General features: G+C 45.4%; 1 protein-coding gene across 2 annotated transcripts in view; it reads left to right on the forward strand.

The window, feature by feature from the left end:
- glu2b (Glucosidase 2 subunit beta) overlaps positions 1 to 23,090 on the forward strand; it is a 259,487-nt gene that overhangs the window by 172,583 nt on the left and 63,814 nt on the right. Inside the window, exons 13-15 of one of the 2 annotated variants that reach the window (XM_045721341.2) lie at positions 10,784 to 10,858; positions 11,123 to 11,182; positions 13,272 to 13,549. Of the exons in view, the coding sequence (XP_045577297.1) occupies positions 10,784 to 10,858; positions 11,123 to 11,182; positions 13,272 to 13,401 (265 nt within the window). The 3' untranslated portion in view covers positions 13,402 to 13,549. 2 annotated transcript variants of the gene reach the window in all.

Raw genomic sequence — 23,090 nt, forward strand, 5'->3', positions numbered from 1 at the left:
TAAAGTTAGTAGCCCGGGGCTAATAGAAGCGTCTGCTCCGACGTCCGACGGAGGCTGGTTGAAGGCACAGCGGATGGAGTATTCGTCGGCAGACCAGTCGTGGTGGTGCGGCGGGGCGCCGTGTCGACAAAGGATCCAAGCCAGATGGCGAAAGAGGTATTGTAGTTGTAGTAATTTAGTTTGCTAGCCGGGAGATGCGCCTGGCTCATGGCTAACTGGTGCTAGCTTCGGGGCAGGGGGATTAGCCACTCGGTAGCAGCGGTGATCCGGTGCCAAGGTCCAGAGCTTACGGCAAGGATCCGGTGGAGTAGTGGGTTCTAGCCGTGTTTGGGTGGAGTCTGGGTGAACAACTGAGTAGGCCGGGAGGTGGGCCTCAGGGATAGCTTCGGTACTGGGTAACTCGGTGGGTGCTAGCTAGCTGTGAAGATCAGGAGTAATGGTCCAGGGATTACGGCAGGAATCCGGCATTGTAGTGTAGAGACAGTCCGATACTGGTAGGCTAGCTTGTAGCTAATTAGCTGGTTAGCTTCTGATGGCTAGGTGGTTCTTGCTATAAGGTCTAAAAATTAAAAATAATAGCGGTTCCGTATCACATTGGGTGAGGCAGGTTACCGGAAGGTATAATTGAATTAAAATGGAAAAGAGATTGAAAATAAAATTGAAATATATACAAAAAAAGACGAAAAATACAAAAGTACACGAGAGGACGAACAAAACACGCCTGCACTGCTACGCCATCTTGGATGTTACTTTGGTTGGCTCATTCACCTCCCTTGTGTTTATATGGCTCATCCACCTCCCTTGTGTTTAGATGGCTCATCCACTTCCCTTGTGTTTAGATGGCTCATCCACTTCCCTTGTGTTTAGATGGCTCATCCACTTCCCTTGTGGTTAGATGGCTCATCCACTTCCCTTGTGGTTAGATGGCTCAGCCACGTCCCTTGTGGTTAGATGGCTCAGCCACGTCCCTTGTGTTTAGATGGCTCATCCACTTCCCTTGTGGTTAGATGGCTCATCCACTTCCCTTGTGGTTAGATGGCTCAGCCACGTCCCTTGTGGTTAGATGGCTCAGCCACGTCCCTTGTGTTTAGATGGCTCATCCACTTCCCTTGTGGTTAGATGGCTCTCTCTCTTTTTCTGAACAGCAGACAATATTGGAGAGAAATGCCTGGAGCGGTAAAAGTGAGCTCTGGGAACCCATACACTGCCTATCTTTAATATAACTAATAGTTGTACATTATTTAAATACATTGAATTAATTTCGTACTCGTGCGAGAGCGTTGGTGGAGTATCATTCTGAGACAATGATGGGAGCGGAACGAGTGGCTCAGTGTATTAGATAGCCCTAATGGAGGACAGAAATTACAAAAGCTGATTGAGACACAGAACCCCACACAGACACACATACTCTCTCTCTCTCCTCCCCCCCCCCCCCTCTCTCTCGCATACACACATACATACTCTCTTTCTCCCTCACAAACACACACACACACACACTCCACTCACACATACTCTCACACACAGACACTCAATTCAGCTCAGTTTACTCTTTAGATACTGTTCATGAGAACTCAACTCCTCCTCGTTGATTTGAAGAATGTTCAGTCTCAACTCCTCCTCGTTGATTTGAAGAATGTTCAATCTCAAATCCTCATTGATTTGAACAACTCAACTCCTCTTTGTTGATTTGAAGAATGTTCAGTCTCAACTCCTCCTCGTTGATTAGAAGAATGTTCAGTCTCAACTCCTCCTTGTTGATTTGAGGCATGTTCAGTCTCAACTCCTCCTTGTTGATTTGAAGAATGTTCAGTCTCAACTCCTCATTGATTTGAAGAATGTTCAGTCTCAACTCCTCTTTGTTGATTTGAAGAATGTTCAGTCTCAACTCCTCCTCGTTGATTTGAAGAATGTTCAGTCTCAACTCCTCATTGATTTGAAGAATGTTCAGTCTCAACTCCTCTTTGTTGATTTGAGGAATGTTCAGTCTCAACTCCTCTTTGTTGATTTGAGGAATGTTCAGTCTCAACTCCTCCTCGTTGATTAGAAGAATGTTCAGTCTCAACTCCTCTTTGTTGATTTGAGGAATGTTCAGTCTCAACTCCTCCTTGTTGATTTGAAGAATGTTCAGTCTCAACTCCTCATTGATTTGAAGAATGTTCAGTCTCAACTCCTCTTTGTTGATTTGAAGAATGTTCAGTCTCAACTCCTCCTCGTTGATTTGAAGAATGTTCAGTCTCAACTCCTCCTCGTTGATTTGAAGAATGTTCAGTCTCAAATCCTCCTCATTGTTTTGAAGAATGTTCAGTCTCAACTCCTCCTCGTTGATTTGAAGAATGTTCAGAATGTTCAGTCTCAACTCCTCCTCGTTGATTTGAAGAATGTTCAGTCTCAAATCCTCCTCGTTGATTTGAAGAATGTTCAGTCTCAACTGCTCCTCGTTGATTTGAAGAATGTTCAGTCTCAACTCCTCATTGATTTGAAGAATGTTCAGTCTCAACTCCTCCTCGTTGATTTGAAGAATGTCCAGTCTCAACTCCTCCTCGTTGATTTGAGGAATGTTCAGTCTCAACTCCTCATTGATTTGAAGAATGTTCAGTCTCAACTCCTCCTCATTCATTTGAAGAATGTTCAGTCTCAACTCCTCTTTGTTGATTTGAAGAATGTCCAGTCTCAACTCCTCATTCATTTGAAGAATGTTCAGTCTCAACTCCTCCTCGTTGATTTGAAGAATGTTCAGTCTCAAATCCTCCTTGTTGATTTGAAGAATGTTCAGTCTCAACTGCTCCTCATTGATTTGAAGAATGTTCAGTCTCAACTCCTCCTCATTCATTTGAAGAATGTTCAGTCTCAAGTCCTCCTCATTCATTTGAAGAATGTTCAGTCTCAACTCCTCTTTGTTGATTTGAAGAATGTTCAGTCTCAACTCCTCCTCGTTGATTTGAAGAATGTTCAGTCTCAACTCCTCATTGTTGATTTGTTGAAATTTCAGTCTCAACTCCTCCTTTGTTTGATCGCCTCGTAAAGTACGTCCATATGAATAATTTCCCCTCTTCTAGTTTCTTAGCCTTCTCTGATGTTAGTCGAGGGAAAATATATCGATGTTTGGATTTAAAAAAGAAACTAACTATTTTCCAATACAACTAGGCCTACAGAAATGTTTTCACCTCTCTTTCTGCTAAATATTTTTTTTAATGAATACAAATTTCGCAAACACCCAACTCTAATAATCTCTGAACGTTTCACACAAAAAGTTCATTTGACATACCTAAGTTAAGATTGTCACCTATAGTACGTGGCTCTGTCACGCCTCAGATATCGTCTCGGCAGCCGCAGTTGACGCAACTCAGTAAAGTGTGAAGGAGGACACCCCATAATAAACCTCTCAGAAGTGGAGCTACCTACAGCCAAGTCTTAATACTCCTGTGGATTTGTGAACGTTTCCTCAAAGCAACTTTAAATTGAGGGCCTTGGATTTATGCAATACTGTCAGGTCAGATTCACTCAGCCTTCCAACTGTAGTGGCATTAGAAACTAGTGTGGTGAATGAGTCATGCCTTGTGACAGGAAGGAAGTGAAAAGAGAACGTTTACACAACTCAGTTGGCACTTCCCTGTCTTTAATATCACATATAGGTTTAACATAAAATAGGTTCTTTTAGGGGTTCTTTTGGGGGGGGGGCAAAGAAACACTATCGAAATCAATGGCTAGAGGGGACAATTTGAGATAGATGCGATGGAGCCAGTTCAAGCTGGCGTGCGTCGAGTGCTTGATGTGGCGACTGCCTCAGGAGTTACCAAGGCGATGTAAACAGTCTGTTAGAGCTCTGGAAGAGCAAATCGAGGTTGGTAAAACCTCAGGGACAGACACGTGCAGAAGATTTTGGTGTAATGTATATGTACTGTCATGATATTAGGCGTCATACAGCTCAAGAGTATTTTCTCCTCATTTTCTCAACAGTATCTTTCACGCCACGTTTGTTCCATTGCAGTTTTAGGGCTCAGAATTGAGGCGAGCCTCTGCGTGTCGATGTCAGGTGTCACGTCGAGTATACAACTGCCCGTGTGTGTATTAAATATAGCAGACCTGGATTCAAATACTATATCAAATAATACTTTTGCTGTGCTTGATTGAGATTTCCTGGCACAATGGAACCAATAGAATTGTCCCTAAACCCCACCCACTACAGACAGGCTAGAGCAAATTCTCTAACTATTTGAAAGATTTCAAATTGTATTTGAACCCAGGTCTGGATGGTATGATGCCGCAGGGATATATACTGAACAATAAAATATAAACACAACATGCAACAATTTCAAAGCTTTTACTGAGTTACAGTTCATATAAGGAAATCTGTAAATTGAAATAAAACATTTTATTGTCCACAGCACAAGGTGCACCTGTGTAATGATTATGCTGTTTAATCAGCTTCTTGATATGCCACACCTGTCAGGTGGATGGATTATCTCAGCAGTGGAGAAATGCTCGCTAACAGGGATGGAAACACATTTGTGCAAAACACAAGAAATAAGCTTTTTGTGCATATGGAACATGTCTGTTTTCTTTTATTTCAGCTCATGAAACATGAGACCAATACTTTACATGTTGCGTTTATATTTTTTGTTCAGTGTATGTGTGGAGAGGAAGCCAGAAGGCCTGAAGCCCAGTCCATCATAATATGAACGAGTTTGACGACAACAGCTGCGTCGGTTACTTATGCAGATCCACGCCTTGCAGAGCCAGCTCTTTGTCACTCTCGGCAGCTTTTGAAATGATGATAGATGTGGCAGGGACAATGTCGTTAAATGAATGCATGATTTTTAGCATTAGTGTTAATAAGTTACCCCAGAAATTAATTCATTTCAAAGGTCACATTTGGTCGATTGTCCAATAAGAAGAGGGTCTCTTACACACTCAGGCACATTCACTAATCAAGTAGTTGACCTCAGGATTGATGTCATAGAGAATAATACATCTTCAATCAGGGGGCTGAAGGTGAAATGACCGTCTGAATTGCTCTATTTAATAACTGCTATTAAAAGTCTTCTCCTCATTAGACGATGCCTCTGCATAAATGTCCTGGAAAATAGTGCAGTGGAGAACAGCAGTGCAACACTTCTCCTACGTCCAAGTAGTCTTACACGGCTTCCTTTCCTTGCCTCTTCTCCTCCATGACCACTGATCCCCAAGGACTTGATTGGTGAAAATAATATGGTGGGCACCCGTCCAGAAACAACCCCTAGCCCTAACCCCTAGTCCTAACCCCCATCCCCCATCCAGAAACAACCCCTAGCCCCATCCCCCATCCAGAAACAACCCCTAGCACTATCCCCATCAGAAACAACCCCTAGCCCTAACCCCCATCCCCCATCCAGAAACAACCCCTAGCCCCATCCCCCATCCAGAAACAACCCCTAGCCCTAACCCCCATCCCCATCCAGAAACAACCCCTAGTCCCAACCCCCATCCAGAAACAACCCCTAGCCCTAACCCCCATCCCTATCCAGAAACAACCCCTAGCCCTAACTCCCATCCCCATCCAGAAACAACCCCTAGCCCTAACCCCCATCCCCATCCAGAAACAACCCCTAGTCCCAACCCCCATCCAGAAACAACCCCTAGTCCCAACCCCCATCCAGAAACAACCCCTAGCCCTAACCCCCATCCCCCATTCAGAAACAACCCCTAGCACTACCCCATCCAAAAACAACCCCTAGCCCTAACCCCCATCCCCCATCCAGAAACAACCCCTAGCACTACCCCATCCAGAAACAACCCCTAGCACTAACCCCCATCCCCCATCCAGAAACAACCCCTAGCCCTAACCCCCATCCCCCATCCAGAAACAACCCCTAGCCCAACCCCCCATCCCCCATCCAGAAACCACCCCTAGCCCTAACCCCCATCCCCCATCCAGAAACAACCCCTAGCCCTAACCCCCATCCAGAAACAACCCCTAGCACTACCCCATCCAGAAACAACCCCTAGCCCTAACCCCCATCCCCCATCCAGAAACAACCCCTAGCCCAACCCCCCATCCCCCATCCAGAAACAACCCCTAGCCCTAACCCCCATCCCCCATCCAGAAACAACCCCTAGCCCAACCCCCCATCCCCCATCCAGAAACAACCCCTAGCACTACCCCATCCAGAAACAACCCCTAGCACTAACCCCCATCCCCCATCCAGAAACAACCCCTAGCCCTAACCCCCATCCCCCATCCAGAAACAACCCCTAGCCCTAACCCCCATCCCCCATCCAGAAACAACCCCTAGCCCTAACCCCCATCCAGAAACAACCCCTAGCACTACCCCATCCAGAAACAACCCCTAGCCCTAACCCCCATCCCCCATCCAGAAACAACCCCTAGCCCAACCCCCCATCCCCCATCCAGAAACAACCCCTAGCCCTAACCCCCATCCCCCATCCAGAAACAACCCCTAGCCCAACCCCCCATCCCCCATCCAGAAACAACCCCTAGCCCAACCCCCCATCCCCCATCCAGAAACCACCCCTAGCCCTAACCCCCATCCCCCATCCAGAAACAACCCCTAGCCCTAACCCCCATCCCCCATCCAGAAACAACCCCTAGCACTACCCCCATCCCCCATCCACAAACAACCCCTAGCCCTAACCCCCATCCCCCATCCAGAAACAACCCCTAACCCCCGTCAGAAACAACCCCTAGTCGCAACCCCTAGCCCTACCCACTTTATTTCTCTCTTATGGTAGAGAAATTAACATTAAATGATCTGGCAACAGCTCAGGTGGACATCCCTGAAGTCAGCATGCCAATTGCACGTACTTGTAAAACTTGAGATATCTGTGGCATTATGTTGTCTGACAAAACTGCACATTTTAGAGTGGCCTTTTATTGTCCCCAGCACAAGGTGCACCTGTGTAATGTTTAATCAGGTTCTAGATAGGCCCCACCTGTCAGGTGTATGGATTAACTTAAAGGAAAAATGCTCACTAACAGGGATGTGAACAAATGTATGCACCAAATTTGTGAGAAAGAAGCTTTTTTTTTCAGTATGGAAAGGATTTGATAGGGAAAGGCAATATGCAAAAACAATCCCACTATCAGAGGGCAAGGTGGAGCTCCTACCTTATTGTTTATACCTAGCCAGTTATTATCTACATATCATAGGGCAGGGTGGAGCTGCTACCATATTGTTTATACCTAGCCAGTTATTATCTACATATCATAGGGCAGGGTGGAGCTGCTACCATATTGTTTATACCTAGCCAGTTATTATCTACATATCATAGGGCGGGGTGGAGCTGCTACCATTTTGTTTATACCTATCTAGTTGTTATCTACATATCATAGGACAGGGTGGAGCTGCTACCATATTGTTTATACCTAGCCAGTTATTATCTACATATCATAGGGCAGGGTGGAGCTGCTACCATATTGTTTATACCTAGCCAGTTATTATCTACATATCATAGGGCAGGGTGGAGCTGCTACCATATTGTTTATACCTAGCCAGTTATTATCTACATATCATAGGGCAGGGTGGAGCTGCTACCATATTGTTTATACCTAGCCAGTTATTATCTACATATCATAGGACAGGGTGGAGCTGCTACCATATTGTTTTGTACCTGAAAGGCCTAGGAAGTAGACTAGAGGCTTGGGGATGTTTCTGGACTGGGCCATGGGATGTCCATGAAATCCATTCAGTTGTTCCGCCTGCCAGTGACCATTAAGGGAAGGAGACGGCGAGAGGAAGCATAACAAGACTGTTGGGAACACAGCTATTGGTTGGGGAGTGAGTCATCTCACCTGCTTTACCAGATGTCAACCTGCAGCAGCACATCAAGATGGCTTCCACACTACACCTTATGTACCCCTAGTTAACCAGACTCCTTATGTACCCCTAGTTAACCAGACTCCTTATTATGTACCCCCATTAAACCAGACTCCTTATGTACCCCCAGTTAACCAGACTCCTTATGTACCCCCAGTTAACCAGACTCCTTAAGTACCCCTAGTTAACCCAGACTCCTTATGTACCCCTAGTTAACCAGACTCCTTAAGTACCCCTAGTTAACCAGACTCCTTATGTACCCCCAGTTAACCAGACTCCTTATGTACCCCTAGTTAACCAGACTCCTTATGTATCCCTAGTTAACCAGACTCCTTAAGTACCCCTAGTTAACCAGACTCCTTATGTACCCCTAGTTAACCAGACTCCTTATGTATCCCTAGTTAACCAGACTCCTTATGTATCCCTAGTTAACCAGACTCCTTATGTACCCCTAGTTAACCAGACTCCTTATGTACCCCTAGTTAACCAGACTCCTTATGTACCCCTAGTTAACCAGACTCCTTATGAATGAGTAGGTGTGTCACTGCTGCTCTTTTTCACTATTCAGTACCAGTCAAAAGTTTGGACACACCTACTCATTCCAGAGTTTTTCTTTATTTGTTCTATTTTCTACATTGTAGAATAATAGTGAATACATTAAACTATGAAATAACACATATGGAATCATGTAGTAACCAAAAAAGTGTTAAACAAATACAAATAAAATATATATTTGAGATTCTTCAAAGTAGTCACCCTTTGCCTTGATGACAGCTGTGCACACTCTTGTCATTATCTCAACCAGCTTCATAAGGTTGTCACCTGGAATGCATTTCAATTAACAGGTGTGCAGGTGTGCCTTCTTAACCTCTTGACGGTCGCCTAGGATAGGGGGCGCTACAGCAATTTTTGAAAAAAATTAGTGCCCATTTTAAACGGCCTCCTACTCCAACTCAGAAGCTAGGATATGCATATAATTAATACTTGTGGATAGAAAACAACCTAAAGTTTCTAAAACTGTTTGAATGGTGTCTGTGAGTATAACAGAACTCATATGGCAGTCAAAACCCCGAGACCGATCGTAACAGGATGTGGAATTCTGAATTGCGGACTCAACTTCATCACTTTGCCTATAAATCACACCGTGAGCAATGGTTCATTGAGCACTTCCTATTGCTTCCACTAGATGTCCCCAGTCTTTACAAAGTGGTTTGAGTCTCCTACTGTGAAAACTGACTGAATGAGACGCTGTGGAAAGTGGTCACATGAGGAGGGCCATCACCATTATGACGCCGGCGCACTTGGCTACCCTCCCCTTTCGAAACGTTTTGAAAGACAATGCAATCGTCCCCCTTGAATCTTATTGGAGCTCTGGTTGAAAAAGGCCCTAAAGATTTATGTTATACAACGTTTGACATGTTTGAACGAACCTACATTTAAAAAAAATGCATTTTATTGAAAGAGGAGTCCCGCAGCCGACGGAAGTTTTGGAGCAGCCTTCAGAACGCGCTAACAAGAACAAGCTATTGGGACGTAAAGGATTAACTTTTTCGAACGAAAATACATTTGTTGTGGACCTGGGATTCCTGCAAGTGCTTTCTGATGAAGATAATCAAAGGTAAGGGATTATTGACAATAGTATACAAGAGTAGATTTGATATGCGATTGTTCCAAGATGGCGCTGACCTGTAACGGAAGCCTATTTTTCTGAGTATCGCATCCCCTTTTATCGCAAAGTGTGATTACCCAGTAAAGTTATTTTTAAATCTGGCATTACAGGTGCTTTCAAGAGATATTCATCTATACATCTTAGAATGACAATATTACATTTTAAAAATGTTTTCGAATAGTAATTTAGTAAATTGTAGCGCTGTTTCACCGGATGCATTTGAGGGATAATAGTTAGTCAACGTCACGCGCCGATGTAAAATGCTGTTTTTATATATAAATATGAACTTTATCGAACAAAAGAATGCATGTATTGCGTAACATGATGTCCTAGGAGTGTCATCTGATGAAGATTGTCAAAGGTTAGTGCTGCATTTAGCTGTTTTTTGGTTATTTGTGATGCATGTGGTTGGTCGGAAAATTGCTATGTGGCTACTTTTACGATATACTCCTCTAACATAATCTAATGTTTTGCTTTTGCTGTAAAGCCTTTTTGAAATCGGACAACGTGGTTCGATTCAGGAGAGGTGTATCTATAAAACGATATAACATAGTCCTATATTTGAAAAAATATATATATTACATTTTGTTATGCTAATGGCGATAGGATTTTTCGCTGGATGTGGGACGGAGCCCGACCAGGGGTTAAAAGTTCATTTGTGGAATTTCTTGAGTTGGACTGCAGATGCTCAGCATATGTGGGAACTCCTTCAAGACTGTTGGAAAAGCATTCCAGGTGAAGCTGGTTGAGAGAATGCCAAGAGTGTGCAAAGTTGTCATCAAGGCAAAGGGTGGCTACTTTGAAGAATCTAAAATATAATCTGATTTATTTAACACTTTTTTTTGTTTACTACATGATTCCATATGTGTTATTTCATAGTTTTGAAGTCTTCAGTATTATTTTACAATGTAGAAAAAAAAATACAAAAAATTGAATGAGTAGGTGTGTCCAAATTTCTGACTGGTACTGTACGTAATTTTTTGGGGTTGAAATGACATTCGTTCTTCATATTGGTAATGGATGCCTCAAAAACAATAATGGAAAAAACTAATTGAGATCAAAGTGTATTCTTTCAACTGACATTATAGCAGTGTATAGACCTGCGTTTTTGCATCTCATCGGTAGAAATGGGCCAGCTACATTTCCTGGTTGCCAAAATTCATATCCAGTTGCTGTGAGAAATATCAAAATGTCTGTTTGTAGACAGAACATTCAAACAAAGGATTTTGAAATGGGACAGAAGTCTCAACTGGCGGGGTTTCCATGTCGTCGAATGTTGAAAAGTGATGCTATTCCATAGATTTTCCCCTTCACTTCAAAGAGGAAGGCATCCGATCGGCCAACATCAGAGCAGCAGAAAAGAAGTCAAGCTGAGGTAACGTAGCTAACCTTACCTACCTAATTAGCTAGCTAGCTAGCGAATTACATTTGTTTATCTAAACCAAAATCTAGCTAGCTAGCTTTCATAATACGATGGCTAGACATTCCAAAGCATATCAATGTAAATAGCCAGCTGCTATCTGTCGATGGTGATTTGTAACTTTGCAAGCTAACGTTAGCTTCATTAGGTTACGTTAGCTAACTGTTAGCTAGCTAACTAACTACCGCAGAGGCGAACGTGACTATGTGTTCTATTTAGAGTCCGATCCCGTCAACAACTGCAGAGGCATCGACATCAAGCTCAGCACCAGGAACTAGTGTAAGTCACCATCTAAAATCAGACTAACATCTACTAAATCTTTCAATGACTCCATGATGAGCAAATGGATATACTGGAGCTAGGCATGAACATGGTCTCTGTCTTGTTGGTGTATTTACAAGTAGGCTACAACTTCTACTGTAGTTTCTCTGTATTGTGGACGTTTAGTTGATTGTTCATACAAGACTTGAAGTCTAAATTGGAGAAGAGGTGTTAGATGCATATTGTATTGACATTAAAGGGGTGGGTGGCTATAGTACCTTGTTTGAGTGTGTATTGATGGGGACAAAGTAGTCAAATGTTTGCTAATCACTGACTAGTGTGAGTCCTACAGACTAATCCATCTGCTGATGACGTTGAACTTGACACCAGCTTTTGTTGTACAGAGCCTGTACATTCGTGGCCAAAAGTTTTGAGAATGACACAAATATTAATTTTCACAATGTTTGCTGCTTCAGTGTCTTTAGATATTTTTGTCAGATGTTACTATGGAATACTGAAGTATAATAACAAGCATTTCATAAGTGTCAAAGGCTTTTATTGACAATTACATGAAGTTGATGCAAAGAGTCAATATTTGCAGTGTTGACCCTGGCATGCTGTCAATTAACTTCTGTGCCACATCCTGACTGATGGCAGCCCATTCTTGCATAATCAATGCTTTGAGTTTGTCAGAATTTATGGGTTTTTGTTTGTCCACCCGCCACTTGAGGATTGACCACAAGTTCTCAATGGGATTAAGGTCTGGGGAGTTTCCTGGCCATGGACCCAAAATATCGATGTTTTGTTCCCCGAGCAACTTAGTTATCACTTCTGCCTTATGGCAAGGTGTGCCATCATGCTGGAAAAGGCATTGTTTGTCACCAAACTGTTCCTGGATCGTTGGGAGAAGTTGCTCTCGGAGGATGTGTTGATACCATTCTTTATTCATGGCTGTGTTCTTAGGCAAAATTGTGAATGAGCCCACTCCCTTGGCTGAGAGGCAACCCCACACATGAAGGGTCTCAGGATGATTTACTGTTGTCATGACACAGGACTGATGGTAGCGCTCACCTTGTCTTCTCCGGACAAGCTTTTTTCCGGATGCCCCAAACAATCGGAAAGGGGATTCATCAGAGAAAATGACTTTACCCCAGTCCTCAGCAGTCCAATCCCTGTACCTTTTGCAGAATATCAGTCTGTCCCTGATGTTTTTCCTGGAGAGAAGTGGCTTCTTTGCTGCCGTCCTTGACACCAGGCCATCCTCCAAAAGTCTTCGCCTCACTGTGCGTGCAGAAGCACTCACACCTCCCTGCTGCCATTCCTGAGCAAGCTCTGTACTGGTGGTGCCCCAATCCCGCAGCTAAATCAACTTTAGGAGACGGTCTTGGCGCTTGCTGGACTTTCTTGGGCGCCCTGAAGCCTTCTTCACAACAATTGAACTGCTCTCCTTGAAGTTCTTTATGATCTGATAAATGGTTGATTTAAGGTGCAATCTTACTGGCAGCAATATCCTTGCCTGTGAAGCCCTTTTTGTGCAAAGCAATGATGACGGCACATGTTTCCTTGCAGGTAACCATGGTTGACAGAGAAAGAACAATGATTCTAAGCACCACCCTCCTTTTCAAGCTTCCAGTCTGTTATTCAAACTCAATCAGCATGACAGAGTGATCTCCAGCCTTGTCCTCGTCAACACTCACACCTGTGTTAACGAGAGAATCACTGACATGATGTCAGCTGGTCCTTTTGTGGCAGGGCTGAAATGCAGTGGAAATGTTTTTTGGGGGATTCAGTTCATTTGCATGGCAAAGAGTGACTTTTTAATTAATTGCAATTCATCTGATCACTCTTCATAACATTCTGGAGTATATGCAAATTGTCATCATACAAACTGAGGCAGCAGACTTTGTGAAAATTAATATTTGTGTCATTCTCAAAACTTTTGGCCACGACTGTACACCCATTGGATGAAAGATAACCTTGACACCAACTTTAGTTGTACAGAGCATGTAGACCCATTGGATGAAAGATAACCTTGACACCAGCTTTAGTTGTATGATCCGTCTTCATGTTTTACACATCCTCATGATCAGTCTTCATGTCTTTCCAGGAGACTTGCAGGACAAACAAATCTTCTGCAAGAGGTCGAAGCAGTAGGTGGTGAAGAAAGTGTACGAGAGACTTGTCCGCCTGACTGTAGAGTACAGAAAGGACCAGACAGTTGTCTACAAGGAGCCTGATTCACAGCTCCCTAAAACCCAACATCCCTGCCAACATCGCCACAACGTCAAAGCCTGCTAAACCAGCTGCCATTACCCAACACAAGAAGAGGTTCACCAGCTGAAGAACATTCTGGAACTTGTGTGTAACATTCAACCAATACAACATCCATATTCAGTTAGACTGATGTTGTTGTATATGCGTAGTATGCTCACAACTGCATTGTGGTAAATATATTGTTAGCTGTGGTACTGTACATATGTATATAATTGTGTTTTACATTATATTTTTTTACAAGTGTACTGACAAGTGCTTAAATTATTCCAGCTGCATCAGAAACCAATAAAGTGTTGGCTTCAACTTCTGGAAATGTATTTGGAAATGTATTTGGATAAACTAGCTTCAATCTTACTGCTAAAAACAAATGATGCAGGGAGTTGGTGTATCATTTAAACGAATTTGTTGGCAAGTAAACATGTTTCAATAAAACTATATATTAGTCTGTCAATATAGCAAATAAGTAAACATGGCATGTATTCAAGACAAAGTTTATTTGCTCTGGAGACTGAGGTGAGTTTTCACAGCAGTATGCAGGAACAGTTACACAATGTATGATATATATTTATGATATATATGTAGTATTTATTAGAAGCGTTAGTAGTATATTTTTCTTCTAATATATATATATATATATATATATATATAGTAGAAGAAAAATATCACAATGAAGTAGAAGAAAAATATACTACTAACGCTTCTAATAAATACTACATTTCTACAAAGGGAATACTTGTATATGATGTGTTTGGGCGGTGCAGTGAGGTGTTCAGAGTCACTGATACAAGGGTTGTTATGGGACCTTTCACATCTCCTCTTGAAAGTCATCATATTCTTTGTATACAAGCGGTTTTGTGTGTGAGAAGAAAAGTCAAAATGCTATTACACATTCATGGGTAATCGTTGTGTACTGTCTGTATTCCTACTGTAGCAGCACGGTGTAGAATATGAGACATCTCACAGACACACGTTAGCTAGCTAGCTACAACACACAGGTGTAGCTACTCCAATACTAATATGAGTCATCAAGACAAAGTCATTCTTTTACTTCTCCGCCATTATCATCAAAAATATATCCAGTTGTGTTCCTAATGAGAGGTACTCTGCCTAGGTAGGCTAGTTAGCTAGCTATAACGTTAGACTACAGTACATTTTAGGTGTAGCAAGTACACAGCTAGCTGGATAAACTTGGCTAGTTTGCCTTGTAATGGTACTATTCAATCACCAAATTGTAATCAACTGAACAACACCGCCTCGTGCAAAAAGTGAGCTTATATTGCTAGCTATCTACCGACAGCTAAAACAATTTACTCGTTTGTTATTTGTCCTCCTGAGTCCTGGTTCAGCTGGTCTAGGCTGCCGCCGCTGCTTGCTGGTCTCACAGTTATTTTTCTCGCTGTCTCAACTCTTCTTCAGTGTATTCCAGCTCAAATAAATAGGACTGTATGTTCCTATATAAACATAAAAATAAATGCCGTCGTCCATCTCTTCTTGGAAAGAGGAATTAAAAGAAGCAACTATTGTAATTATTTAGCCATCTCGGATAGACAAGTCGATGGTAAAATAGCTTACATGAACCTGTAAACTAGTATCTCCCCCGTTTTGGAAAAGCCTGCCTTCAAGGGTTTGAACAAGGAAGTAGGGCTCCCATCAGGCTTTAGTCTTTACAAAACCAGGAAAAATGAGTCAACCTAGATATCCTGCAATGTGCTTGGCAGATAGGAACATTGTTGAGGCAAGTCCAATGACTCTATTGAACAAGGACAACAATATCTACTCGCTGCTAGCGTGATCGTGCAATCGGCGAAACACAAAGACCACAATAATTGTTACAAAACATGACAAACATATATTTTTTTAGATCAGACAGCAGGCTCAATCAACCAATGACGTCATTGTTTGAACTCTCCCGATGCGAAAAATACAGCTATAGTGCATAATTATGTCTGGAACACCTCTCATCACTCTCATGTAGGGAGACTGGAACACCTCTCATCACTCTCATGTAGGGAGACTGGAACACCACTCATCACTCTCATGTAGGGAGACTGGAACACCTCTCATCACTCATGTAGGGAGACTGGAACACCTCTCATCACTCATGTAGGGAGACTGGAACACCTCTCATCATTATGTAGGGAGACTGGAACACCTCTCATCATTATGTAGGGAGACTGGAACACCTCTCATCACTATGTAGGGAGACTGGAACACCTCTCATCACTATGTAGGGAGACTGGAACACCTCTCATCATTATGTAGGGAGACTGGAACACCTCTCATCACTCATGTAGGGAGACTGGAACACCTCTCATCACTCATGTAGGGAGACTGGAACACCTCTCATCACTCATGTAGGGAGACTGGAACACCTCTCATCATTATGTAGGGAGACTGGAACACCTCTCATCATTATGTAGGGAGACTGGAACACCTCTCATCACTATGTAGGGAGACTGGAACACCTCTCATCACTATGTAGGGAGACTGGAACACCTCTCATCACTATGTAGGGAGACTGGAACACCTCTCATCACTATGTAGGGAGACTGGAACACCTCTCATCACTATGTAGGGAGACTGGAACACCTCTCATCACTATGTAGGGAGACTGGAACACCTCTCATCACTATGTAGGGAGACTGGAACACCTCTCATCACTATATAGGGAGACTGGAACACCTCTCATCATTATGTAGGGAGACTGGAACACCTCTCATCATTATGTAGGGAGACTGGAACACCTCTCATCACTATGTAGGGAGACTGGAACACCTCTCATCACTATATAGGGAGACTGGAACACCTCTCATCATTATGTAGGGAGACTGGAACACCTCTCTTCACTCATAATTACATAGGGAGACTGGAAAAACACCCAAAATACTGTCTAGCGGGGAAGTTTCCTTTTAAGGACATTTATATACACATCTTGGTGTTAATGTCATTTTTAGTCGTTCGAAAACAGATTTTGCTAAACTATTCTTGGCACCAGAGTTTCTAGAGACGTTGTTGGATATGTGTGTTGCAGTCATTTCTATTCAAAGTGAAGTCTGTTTCTATTTGAATCCCCAGAGGTATCCATAATGTATGATAATGGATTCATTTAGTCATAGGGTGGGTAAATCGAGATTTTATTATATAACTGATAGGCGTGACAGGTGGTTGTTTTGGGTGGTTCTGGTTTTCTGTTTCTATGTGGGGTTTTCTAGATTTCTATTTCTATGTTTTTGTTTTCTATGTTTTGGCCAGGTATGGTTTCCAATCAGAGGCAGCTGTCTATCGTTGTCTCTGATTGGAGGCCATACTTAGGCAGCCTGTTTTTCATGTGTGGGTAGTTGTTTTCCGTTTTGTGAGTATCACCTGTCGGAACTGTTGGCTGTCGTTTTGTTGTTTTTTGTTTAAGTGTTATCATTAAAAGTAAATATGAGCACTCTACACGCCGCGCCTTGGTCCCCTTTATACGACCCTCGTTACGTACTTACGATTGTTTATTTCAAATAAAATCAAACTTTATTTGCCACGTGCCAAATACAAAAAGTGTAGACTTTACCGTGAAATGTTTACTTACAAGCCCTTAACCAACAGTGCAGTTCAAGAAGAAGAAAATATTTACCAAGTAGACTAAAATAAAAAGTAACACAATAAGAATAATGAGGCTATATACAGGAGGCACCGGTACCGAGTCAGTGTGCGGGGGTACAGGCTAGTTGAGGTCATATGTGGGTGAAGTGACATTGCATAGGTAACAAACAAACAGCGAGTACCAGCAGTGTACAAGAGGGGGTCAATGTAAATTGTCCGGTGGCGATTTTTATGAATTGTTCAGGATTCTAATGGCTTGAGGGTAGAAGCTGTTGAGGAGCCTTTTGGTCCTAGACGTGGCGCTCCGGTACCGCTTGCCGTGCGGTAGCAGAGAAAACAGTCTATAACTTGAGTGACTGGAGTCTCTGACAATTTTATGGGATTTCCTCTGACACCGCCTATTGGATAGGTCCTGGATGGCAGGAAGCTTGGCCCCAGTGATGTACTGGGCTGTTTGCACTACCCTCTGTATCGCCTTACGGTCAGATGCCGAGCAGTTTCCATACCAGGCGGTGATGCAACCGGTCAGGATGCTCTCGATGGTGCAGCTGTAGAACCTTTTGAGGATCTAGGGGCCCATGACAAATCTTTTCAGTCTCCTGAGGGGGGAAAAGGTTTTGTCGTGCCCTCTTCACGACTGTCTTGGTATGTTTAGACCATGATAGTTTGTTGGTGATGTGGACACCAAAGAACTTAAAACTCTCGACCCGCTCCACTACAGCCCCGTCGATGTTAATAGGGGCATGTTTGGCCCGCCTTTTTCTGTAGTCCATGATCAGCTCCTTTGTCTTATTTCATTCTAACTCACTGTTTCATTCTAACTCATTGTGTAACTCAAAATGATCTAAATTGTTTTCAATATTCCTGCCAGTCCCTTGATGTTTAGTCCCTTATTGAGAGTACCTCTCCTCTGCTTTCCACTTCTATGTTATGACAAGGAAAATAACTAGCAACAAAACATATTGACAAAGGGACTCTGTGGTAAGAATAGTACTTTAAATGATCTGCCAGAAGCTATTTGCCTCATTGCCTTTAGTGATGGCTCTCAACTATAAATTGGCTTGAAGTTATGCTTGTTTTGTTTCCCTTTTTTTCCATCTAAATTGAGGCTTGTTTTTTTAGGGAGAGATGGGCTCTCTCACAGTATAGCTTCTTCCTGGGTAAAAGGCCCTACTGCAACCCTCCAAATCTTGTTTCAGAGAAGCAATGCATATTAAGATAAAAAAAATACAAAAATGTATGCATCACTCATGGCTTCTGCATTAAGAATTTCAAGGCTGAAATATGATAAGCTGTCAGCAAAGCGAGCTCCCATCAGACTGGAATGGAATCCCCATACGCCATTTTATTTAAACTTGCATTCGGGGTCCATCATGTAGAAAATGAAGGTAAACTGAAAAATTGCCTACTTTGAGTATGTCTCCTTCTCTTGAAGGGGTTACAGGCAGTTGGGTCTAACCCTAAGCTTCTCTGGTAGGAAATACAAGGCATTTGGGTCAAACCCAACCTTCTTTGGTAGTTAATACAAAGCATTTGGGTCTAACTCTAACCTTCTCTGGTAGGAAATACAAGACATTAGGGTCTAACCCCAACCTTCTCTGGTAGGAAATACACAACATTTGGGTCTAACCCCAACCTTCTCTGGTAGGAAATACAAGGCATTTGGGTCTAACCCTAACCTTGTCTGGTAGGAAATACAAGGCATTTGGGTCTAACCCTAACCCTAACATCACCTGGTGAACCAGCAGAGGAGGAGCCCATATTCCCCTCCTCGATTTCAAGGGACCTGCTGACACACCTGCCCCTGAGCCCCCTGAGGGGACAGTTCAGGACAACGCAGTGGGAGGATCAGAACTTGAAAGCCATCACGGACCAAGTGATAGCGGTGGATGGCCAGCTTCTTCCGGGGGTGAGTGACTGGTGATAGCCCCATTTCCAAAAATAACCTCATGTATCAGGTGACGCACAAACAGAGGTAACTTCGAGAGGTGCTGTTGCTGCCGCCCCGTCCCCGGTACATCAGAATCGTTCTTCAGCCACTGGCCTGGGATGAGGCGGGACGTGGAAGACTATTGCCGCAGCTGCCCGGAGGTGCCAAAGCACACCCGCTGGTTCCTCTACGGATCATCGGAGTGCCGTTTGAATGCATCGCCATGGACAGCCCGAGGACGCCGATACATCCTAGTAAAAGTAGATTATGCCACCCAATATCCCAAGGTCATTCCCCTACGGGTGGCAGTCTCCAAGGGAATCGCCCGGGAGCTGTTCCACCTCTTCAGCTGGGTGGGCATCCCAAACAAGATCCTGACCGACCAAGGTACCGAGTTCATGTCCCGGCTGATGAAGATTTGTGTGCTCTCCTACACATAAAGCAGATTCGTACCTCTGTCTTTCACCTGCAGACGGATGGGCTTGTCGAACGGTTCAATAAGACGCTCAAACAAATGCTGCGGAAAGTCATCGAGCGGGATGGGAAGAACTGGGACCTTCTACTACCCCACCTAATGTTCTCGATCCAAGAAGTGCCCCAGGCCTCTACTGGGTTTTCCCCTTTTGAACTCCTCTAAGGGAGGAGACCACGCAGCCTACTGGACCTCGCCACTGGAGGTGTGGGAAGCCCAGCCGACCCCCTTACGCAGCGTGGTGGAACACGTAGAGATGATGAGGGAGCGGATGACAGCCATATGGCCAGTGGTAAGGGAACATATGGTGAAGGCCCAGCGCGCCCAAGCCAAGGTCTACAATCGGGGGACCCAACCCCGAGAGTTCCAGGTGGGTGACAAGGTGTTATTTTTAATCCCCCTGGCAACATGGCACAGGCCGTACGAGGTGACAGAGAAGCTGGGACCCGTAAATTACCATGTACGGCAGTCGGGGAGACGGAAATCCAAACAGATTTACCACATTAATCTATTGAAGAGGCGGCACGTGAGGACAGCCTTGGTTGGGTTGTGGTCAAAACCTGGGACATCGACGGGACATGTGGTGGTACCGAGCAGTGAGGACCTCCCATTGCCCCTCACGCGGCGGTGGCTCCCTCTGCTGGACGTGCCAGGTCTCGACGGATCCTCCTGCCAGACTAATTGGGGCTGATTGCTCACCGGCTGCACAGGGCCCATAAGGCTGCCTGGAGGGCAGCACAGGGGAGGTTGGAGGTAGTGATCGGTTGCTACTTCCTCACGGTCTGCTTCAACCGAGAGGCTCTGTGTACCCCAGAGAACACAGTATTCCCCGGAGCCCTGAAGACGGTAACCCGGGAAGAGGTCTCCTGTAGGGGACCGGTTTCTTTTCTTTTTCTTTATTGTCAGAAATAAAAAACCCTTGAAACTGAGGTATCACACTTATGTCTGGTCTGTGTAAACGTTTAGATCAAACCCCCTGGTCTGCCACAGTGTATTATATAAACATTTGCATATATTCAATATGTGTATCATCAAACTAGTGGTGGATGAAGTGAAAAGTTGTACAGGAATGAAGACTGTGCAGTCATTGGTCCTTTCTTTTCTTACATGTCCATTATCAATTTCAATGTATATGTTTATAAAACATGCTGCAACTCAAAAGAAAAATAACAGAAATAAATACATTCAGAATCTAAGTGATAATAAATTAAATATACTGTAAACAAAAAAAGAAATGGGCCTCCACCCCAACCTCCCATCCAATTCCCCCAACCCCACCCAGCCAACATGTCTACACCCCCAACCTCCCATCCCAGCCCCACCCAGCCAACATGTCTACACCCCCAACCTCCCATCCCAACCCCACCCAGCCAACACGTCTACACCCCCAACCTCCCATCCCATTCCCCCAACCCCACCCAGCCAACATGTCTACACCCCCAACCTCCCATCCCAGCCCCACCCAGCCAACATGTCTACACCCCCAACCTCCCATCCCAACCCCACCCAGCCAACACGTCTACACCCCCAACCTCCCATCCCATTCCCCCAACCCCACCCAGCCAACATGTCTACACCCCCAACCTCCCATCCCAGCCCCACCCAGCCAACATGTCTACACCCCCAACCTCCCATCCCAACCCCACCCAGCCAACACGTCTACACCCCCAACCTCCCATCCCATTCCCCCAACCCCACCCAGCCAACATGTCTACACCCCCAACCTCCCATCCAATTCCCCCAACCCCACCCAGCCAACATGTCTACACCCCCAACCTCCCATCCCAGCCCCACCCAGCCAACATGTCTACACCCCCAACCTCCCATCCCAACCCCACCCAGCCAACATGTCTACACCCCCAACCTCCCAACCCCACCCAGCCAACATGTCTACACCCCCAACCTCCCATCCCATTCCCCCAACCCCACCCAGCCAACATGTCTACACCCCCAACCTCCCATCCCATTCCCCCAACCCCACCCAGCCAACATGTCTACACCCCCAACATCCCATCCCAACCCCACCCATCCAACATGTCTCCACCCCCAACCTCCCATCCCATTCCCCCAACCCCACCCAGCCAACATGTCTACACCCCCAACATCCCATCCCAACCCCACCCATCCAACATGTTTACACCCCCAACCTCCCATCCCATTCCCCCAACCCCACCCATCCAACATGTCTACACCCCCAACCTCCCATCCCATTCCCCCAACCCCACCCAGCCAACATGTCTACACCCCCAACCTCCCATCCCAACCCCACCCATCCAACATGTCTACACCCCCAACCTCCCATCCCAACCCCACCCATCCAACATGTCTCCCCCCCCAACCTCCCATCTCATTCCCCCAACCCCACCCATCCAACATCTCTACAACCCCTACCTCCCATCCCAACCCCACCCATCCAACATGTCTACACCCCCAACCTCCCATCTCATTCCCCCAACCCCACCATCCAACATGTCTACACCCCCAACCTCCCATCTCATTCCCCCAACCCCACCCATCCAACATGTCTACACCCCCAACCTCCCATCCAATTCCCCCAACCCCACCCATCCAACATGTCTACACCCCCAACCTCCCATCTTGTTCCCCCAACCCCACCCATCCAACATGTCTACACCCCCAACCTCCCATCCCAACCCCACCCAGCCAACACGTCTACACCCCCAACCTCCCATCTCATTCCCCCAACCCCACCCATCCAACACGTCTACACCCCAACCTCACATCTCATTCCCCCAACCCCACCCAGCCAACATGTCTACACCACCAACCTCCTATCTCATTCCCCCAACCCCACCCATCCAACATGTCTACACCACCAACCTCCCATCTCATTCCCCCAACCCCACCCAGCCAGCATGTCTACACCCCCTATCTCCCATCTCATTCCCCCAACCCCACCCAGCCAGCATGTCTACACCCCCTATCTCCCATCTCATTCCCCCAACCCCACCCAGCCAGCATGTCTACACCCCGTATCTCCCATCTCATTCCCCCAACCCCACCCATCCAACATGTCTCCACCCCCAACCTCCCATCTCATTCCCCCAACCCCACCCAGCCAACATGTCTACACCCCCAACCTCCCATCCCAACCCCACCCAGCCAACATGTCTACACCCCCAACCTCCCATCCCATTCCCCCAACCCCACCCAGCCAACATGTCTACACCCCCAACCTCCCATCTCATTCCCCCAACCCCACCCAGCCAACATGTCTACACCCCCAACCTCCCATCCCAACCCCACCCAGCCAACATGTCTACACCCCCAACCTCCCATCCCATTCCCCCAACCCCACCCAGCCAACATGTCTACACCCCCAACCTCCCATCTCATTCCCCCAACCCCACCCAGCCAACATGTCTACACCCCCAACCTCCCATCCCAACCCCACCCAGCCAACATGTCTACACCCCAACCTTCCATCCCATTCCCCCAACCCCACCCATCGAACACGTCTACACCCCCTATCTCCCATCTCATTCCCCCAACCCCACCCAGCCAACATGTCTCCCAACCTCCCATCCCAACCCCACCCAGCCAACATGTCTACACCCCCAACCTCCCAACCCCACCCAGCCAACATGTCTACACCCCCAACCTCCCATCCCATTCCCCCAACCCCACCCAGCCAACATGTCTAC

The sequence above is a fragment of the Salmo salar genome, chromosome 07 (genome assembly GCF_965601325.2).
Source record: "Salmo salar chromosome 07, fSalSal1, whole genome shotgun sequence".
Lineage (NCBI taxonomy): Eukaryota > Metazoa > Chordata > Actinopteri > Salmoniformes > Salmonidae > Salmo > Salmo salar.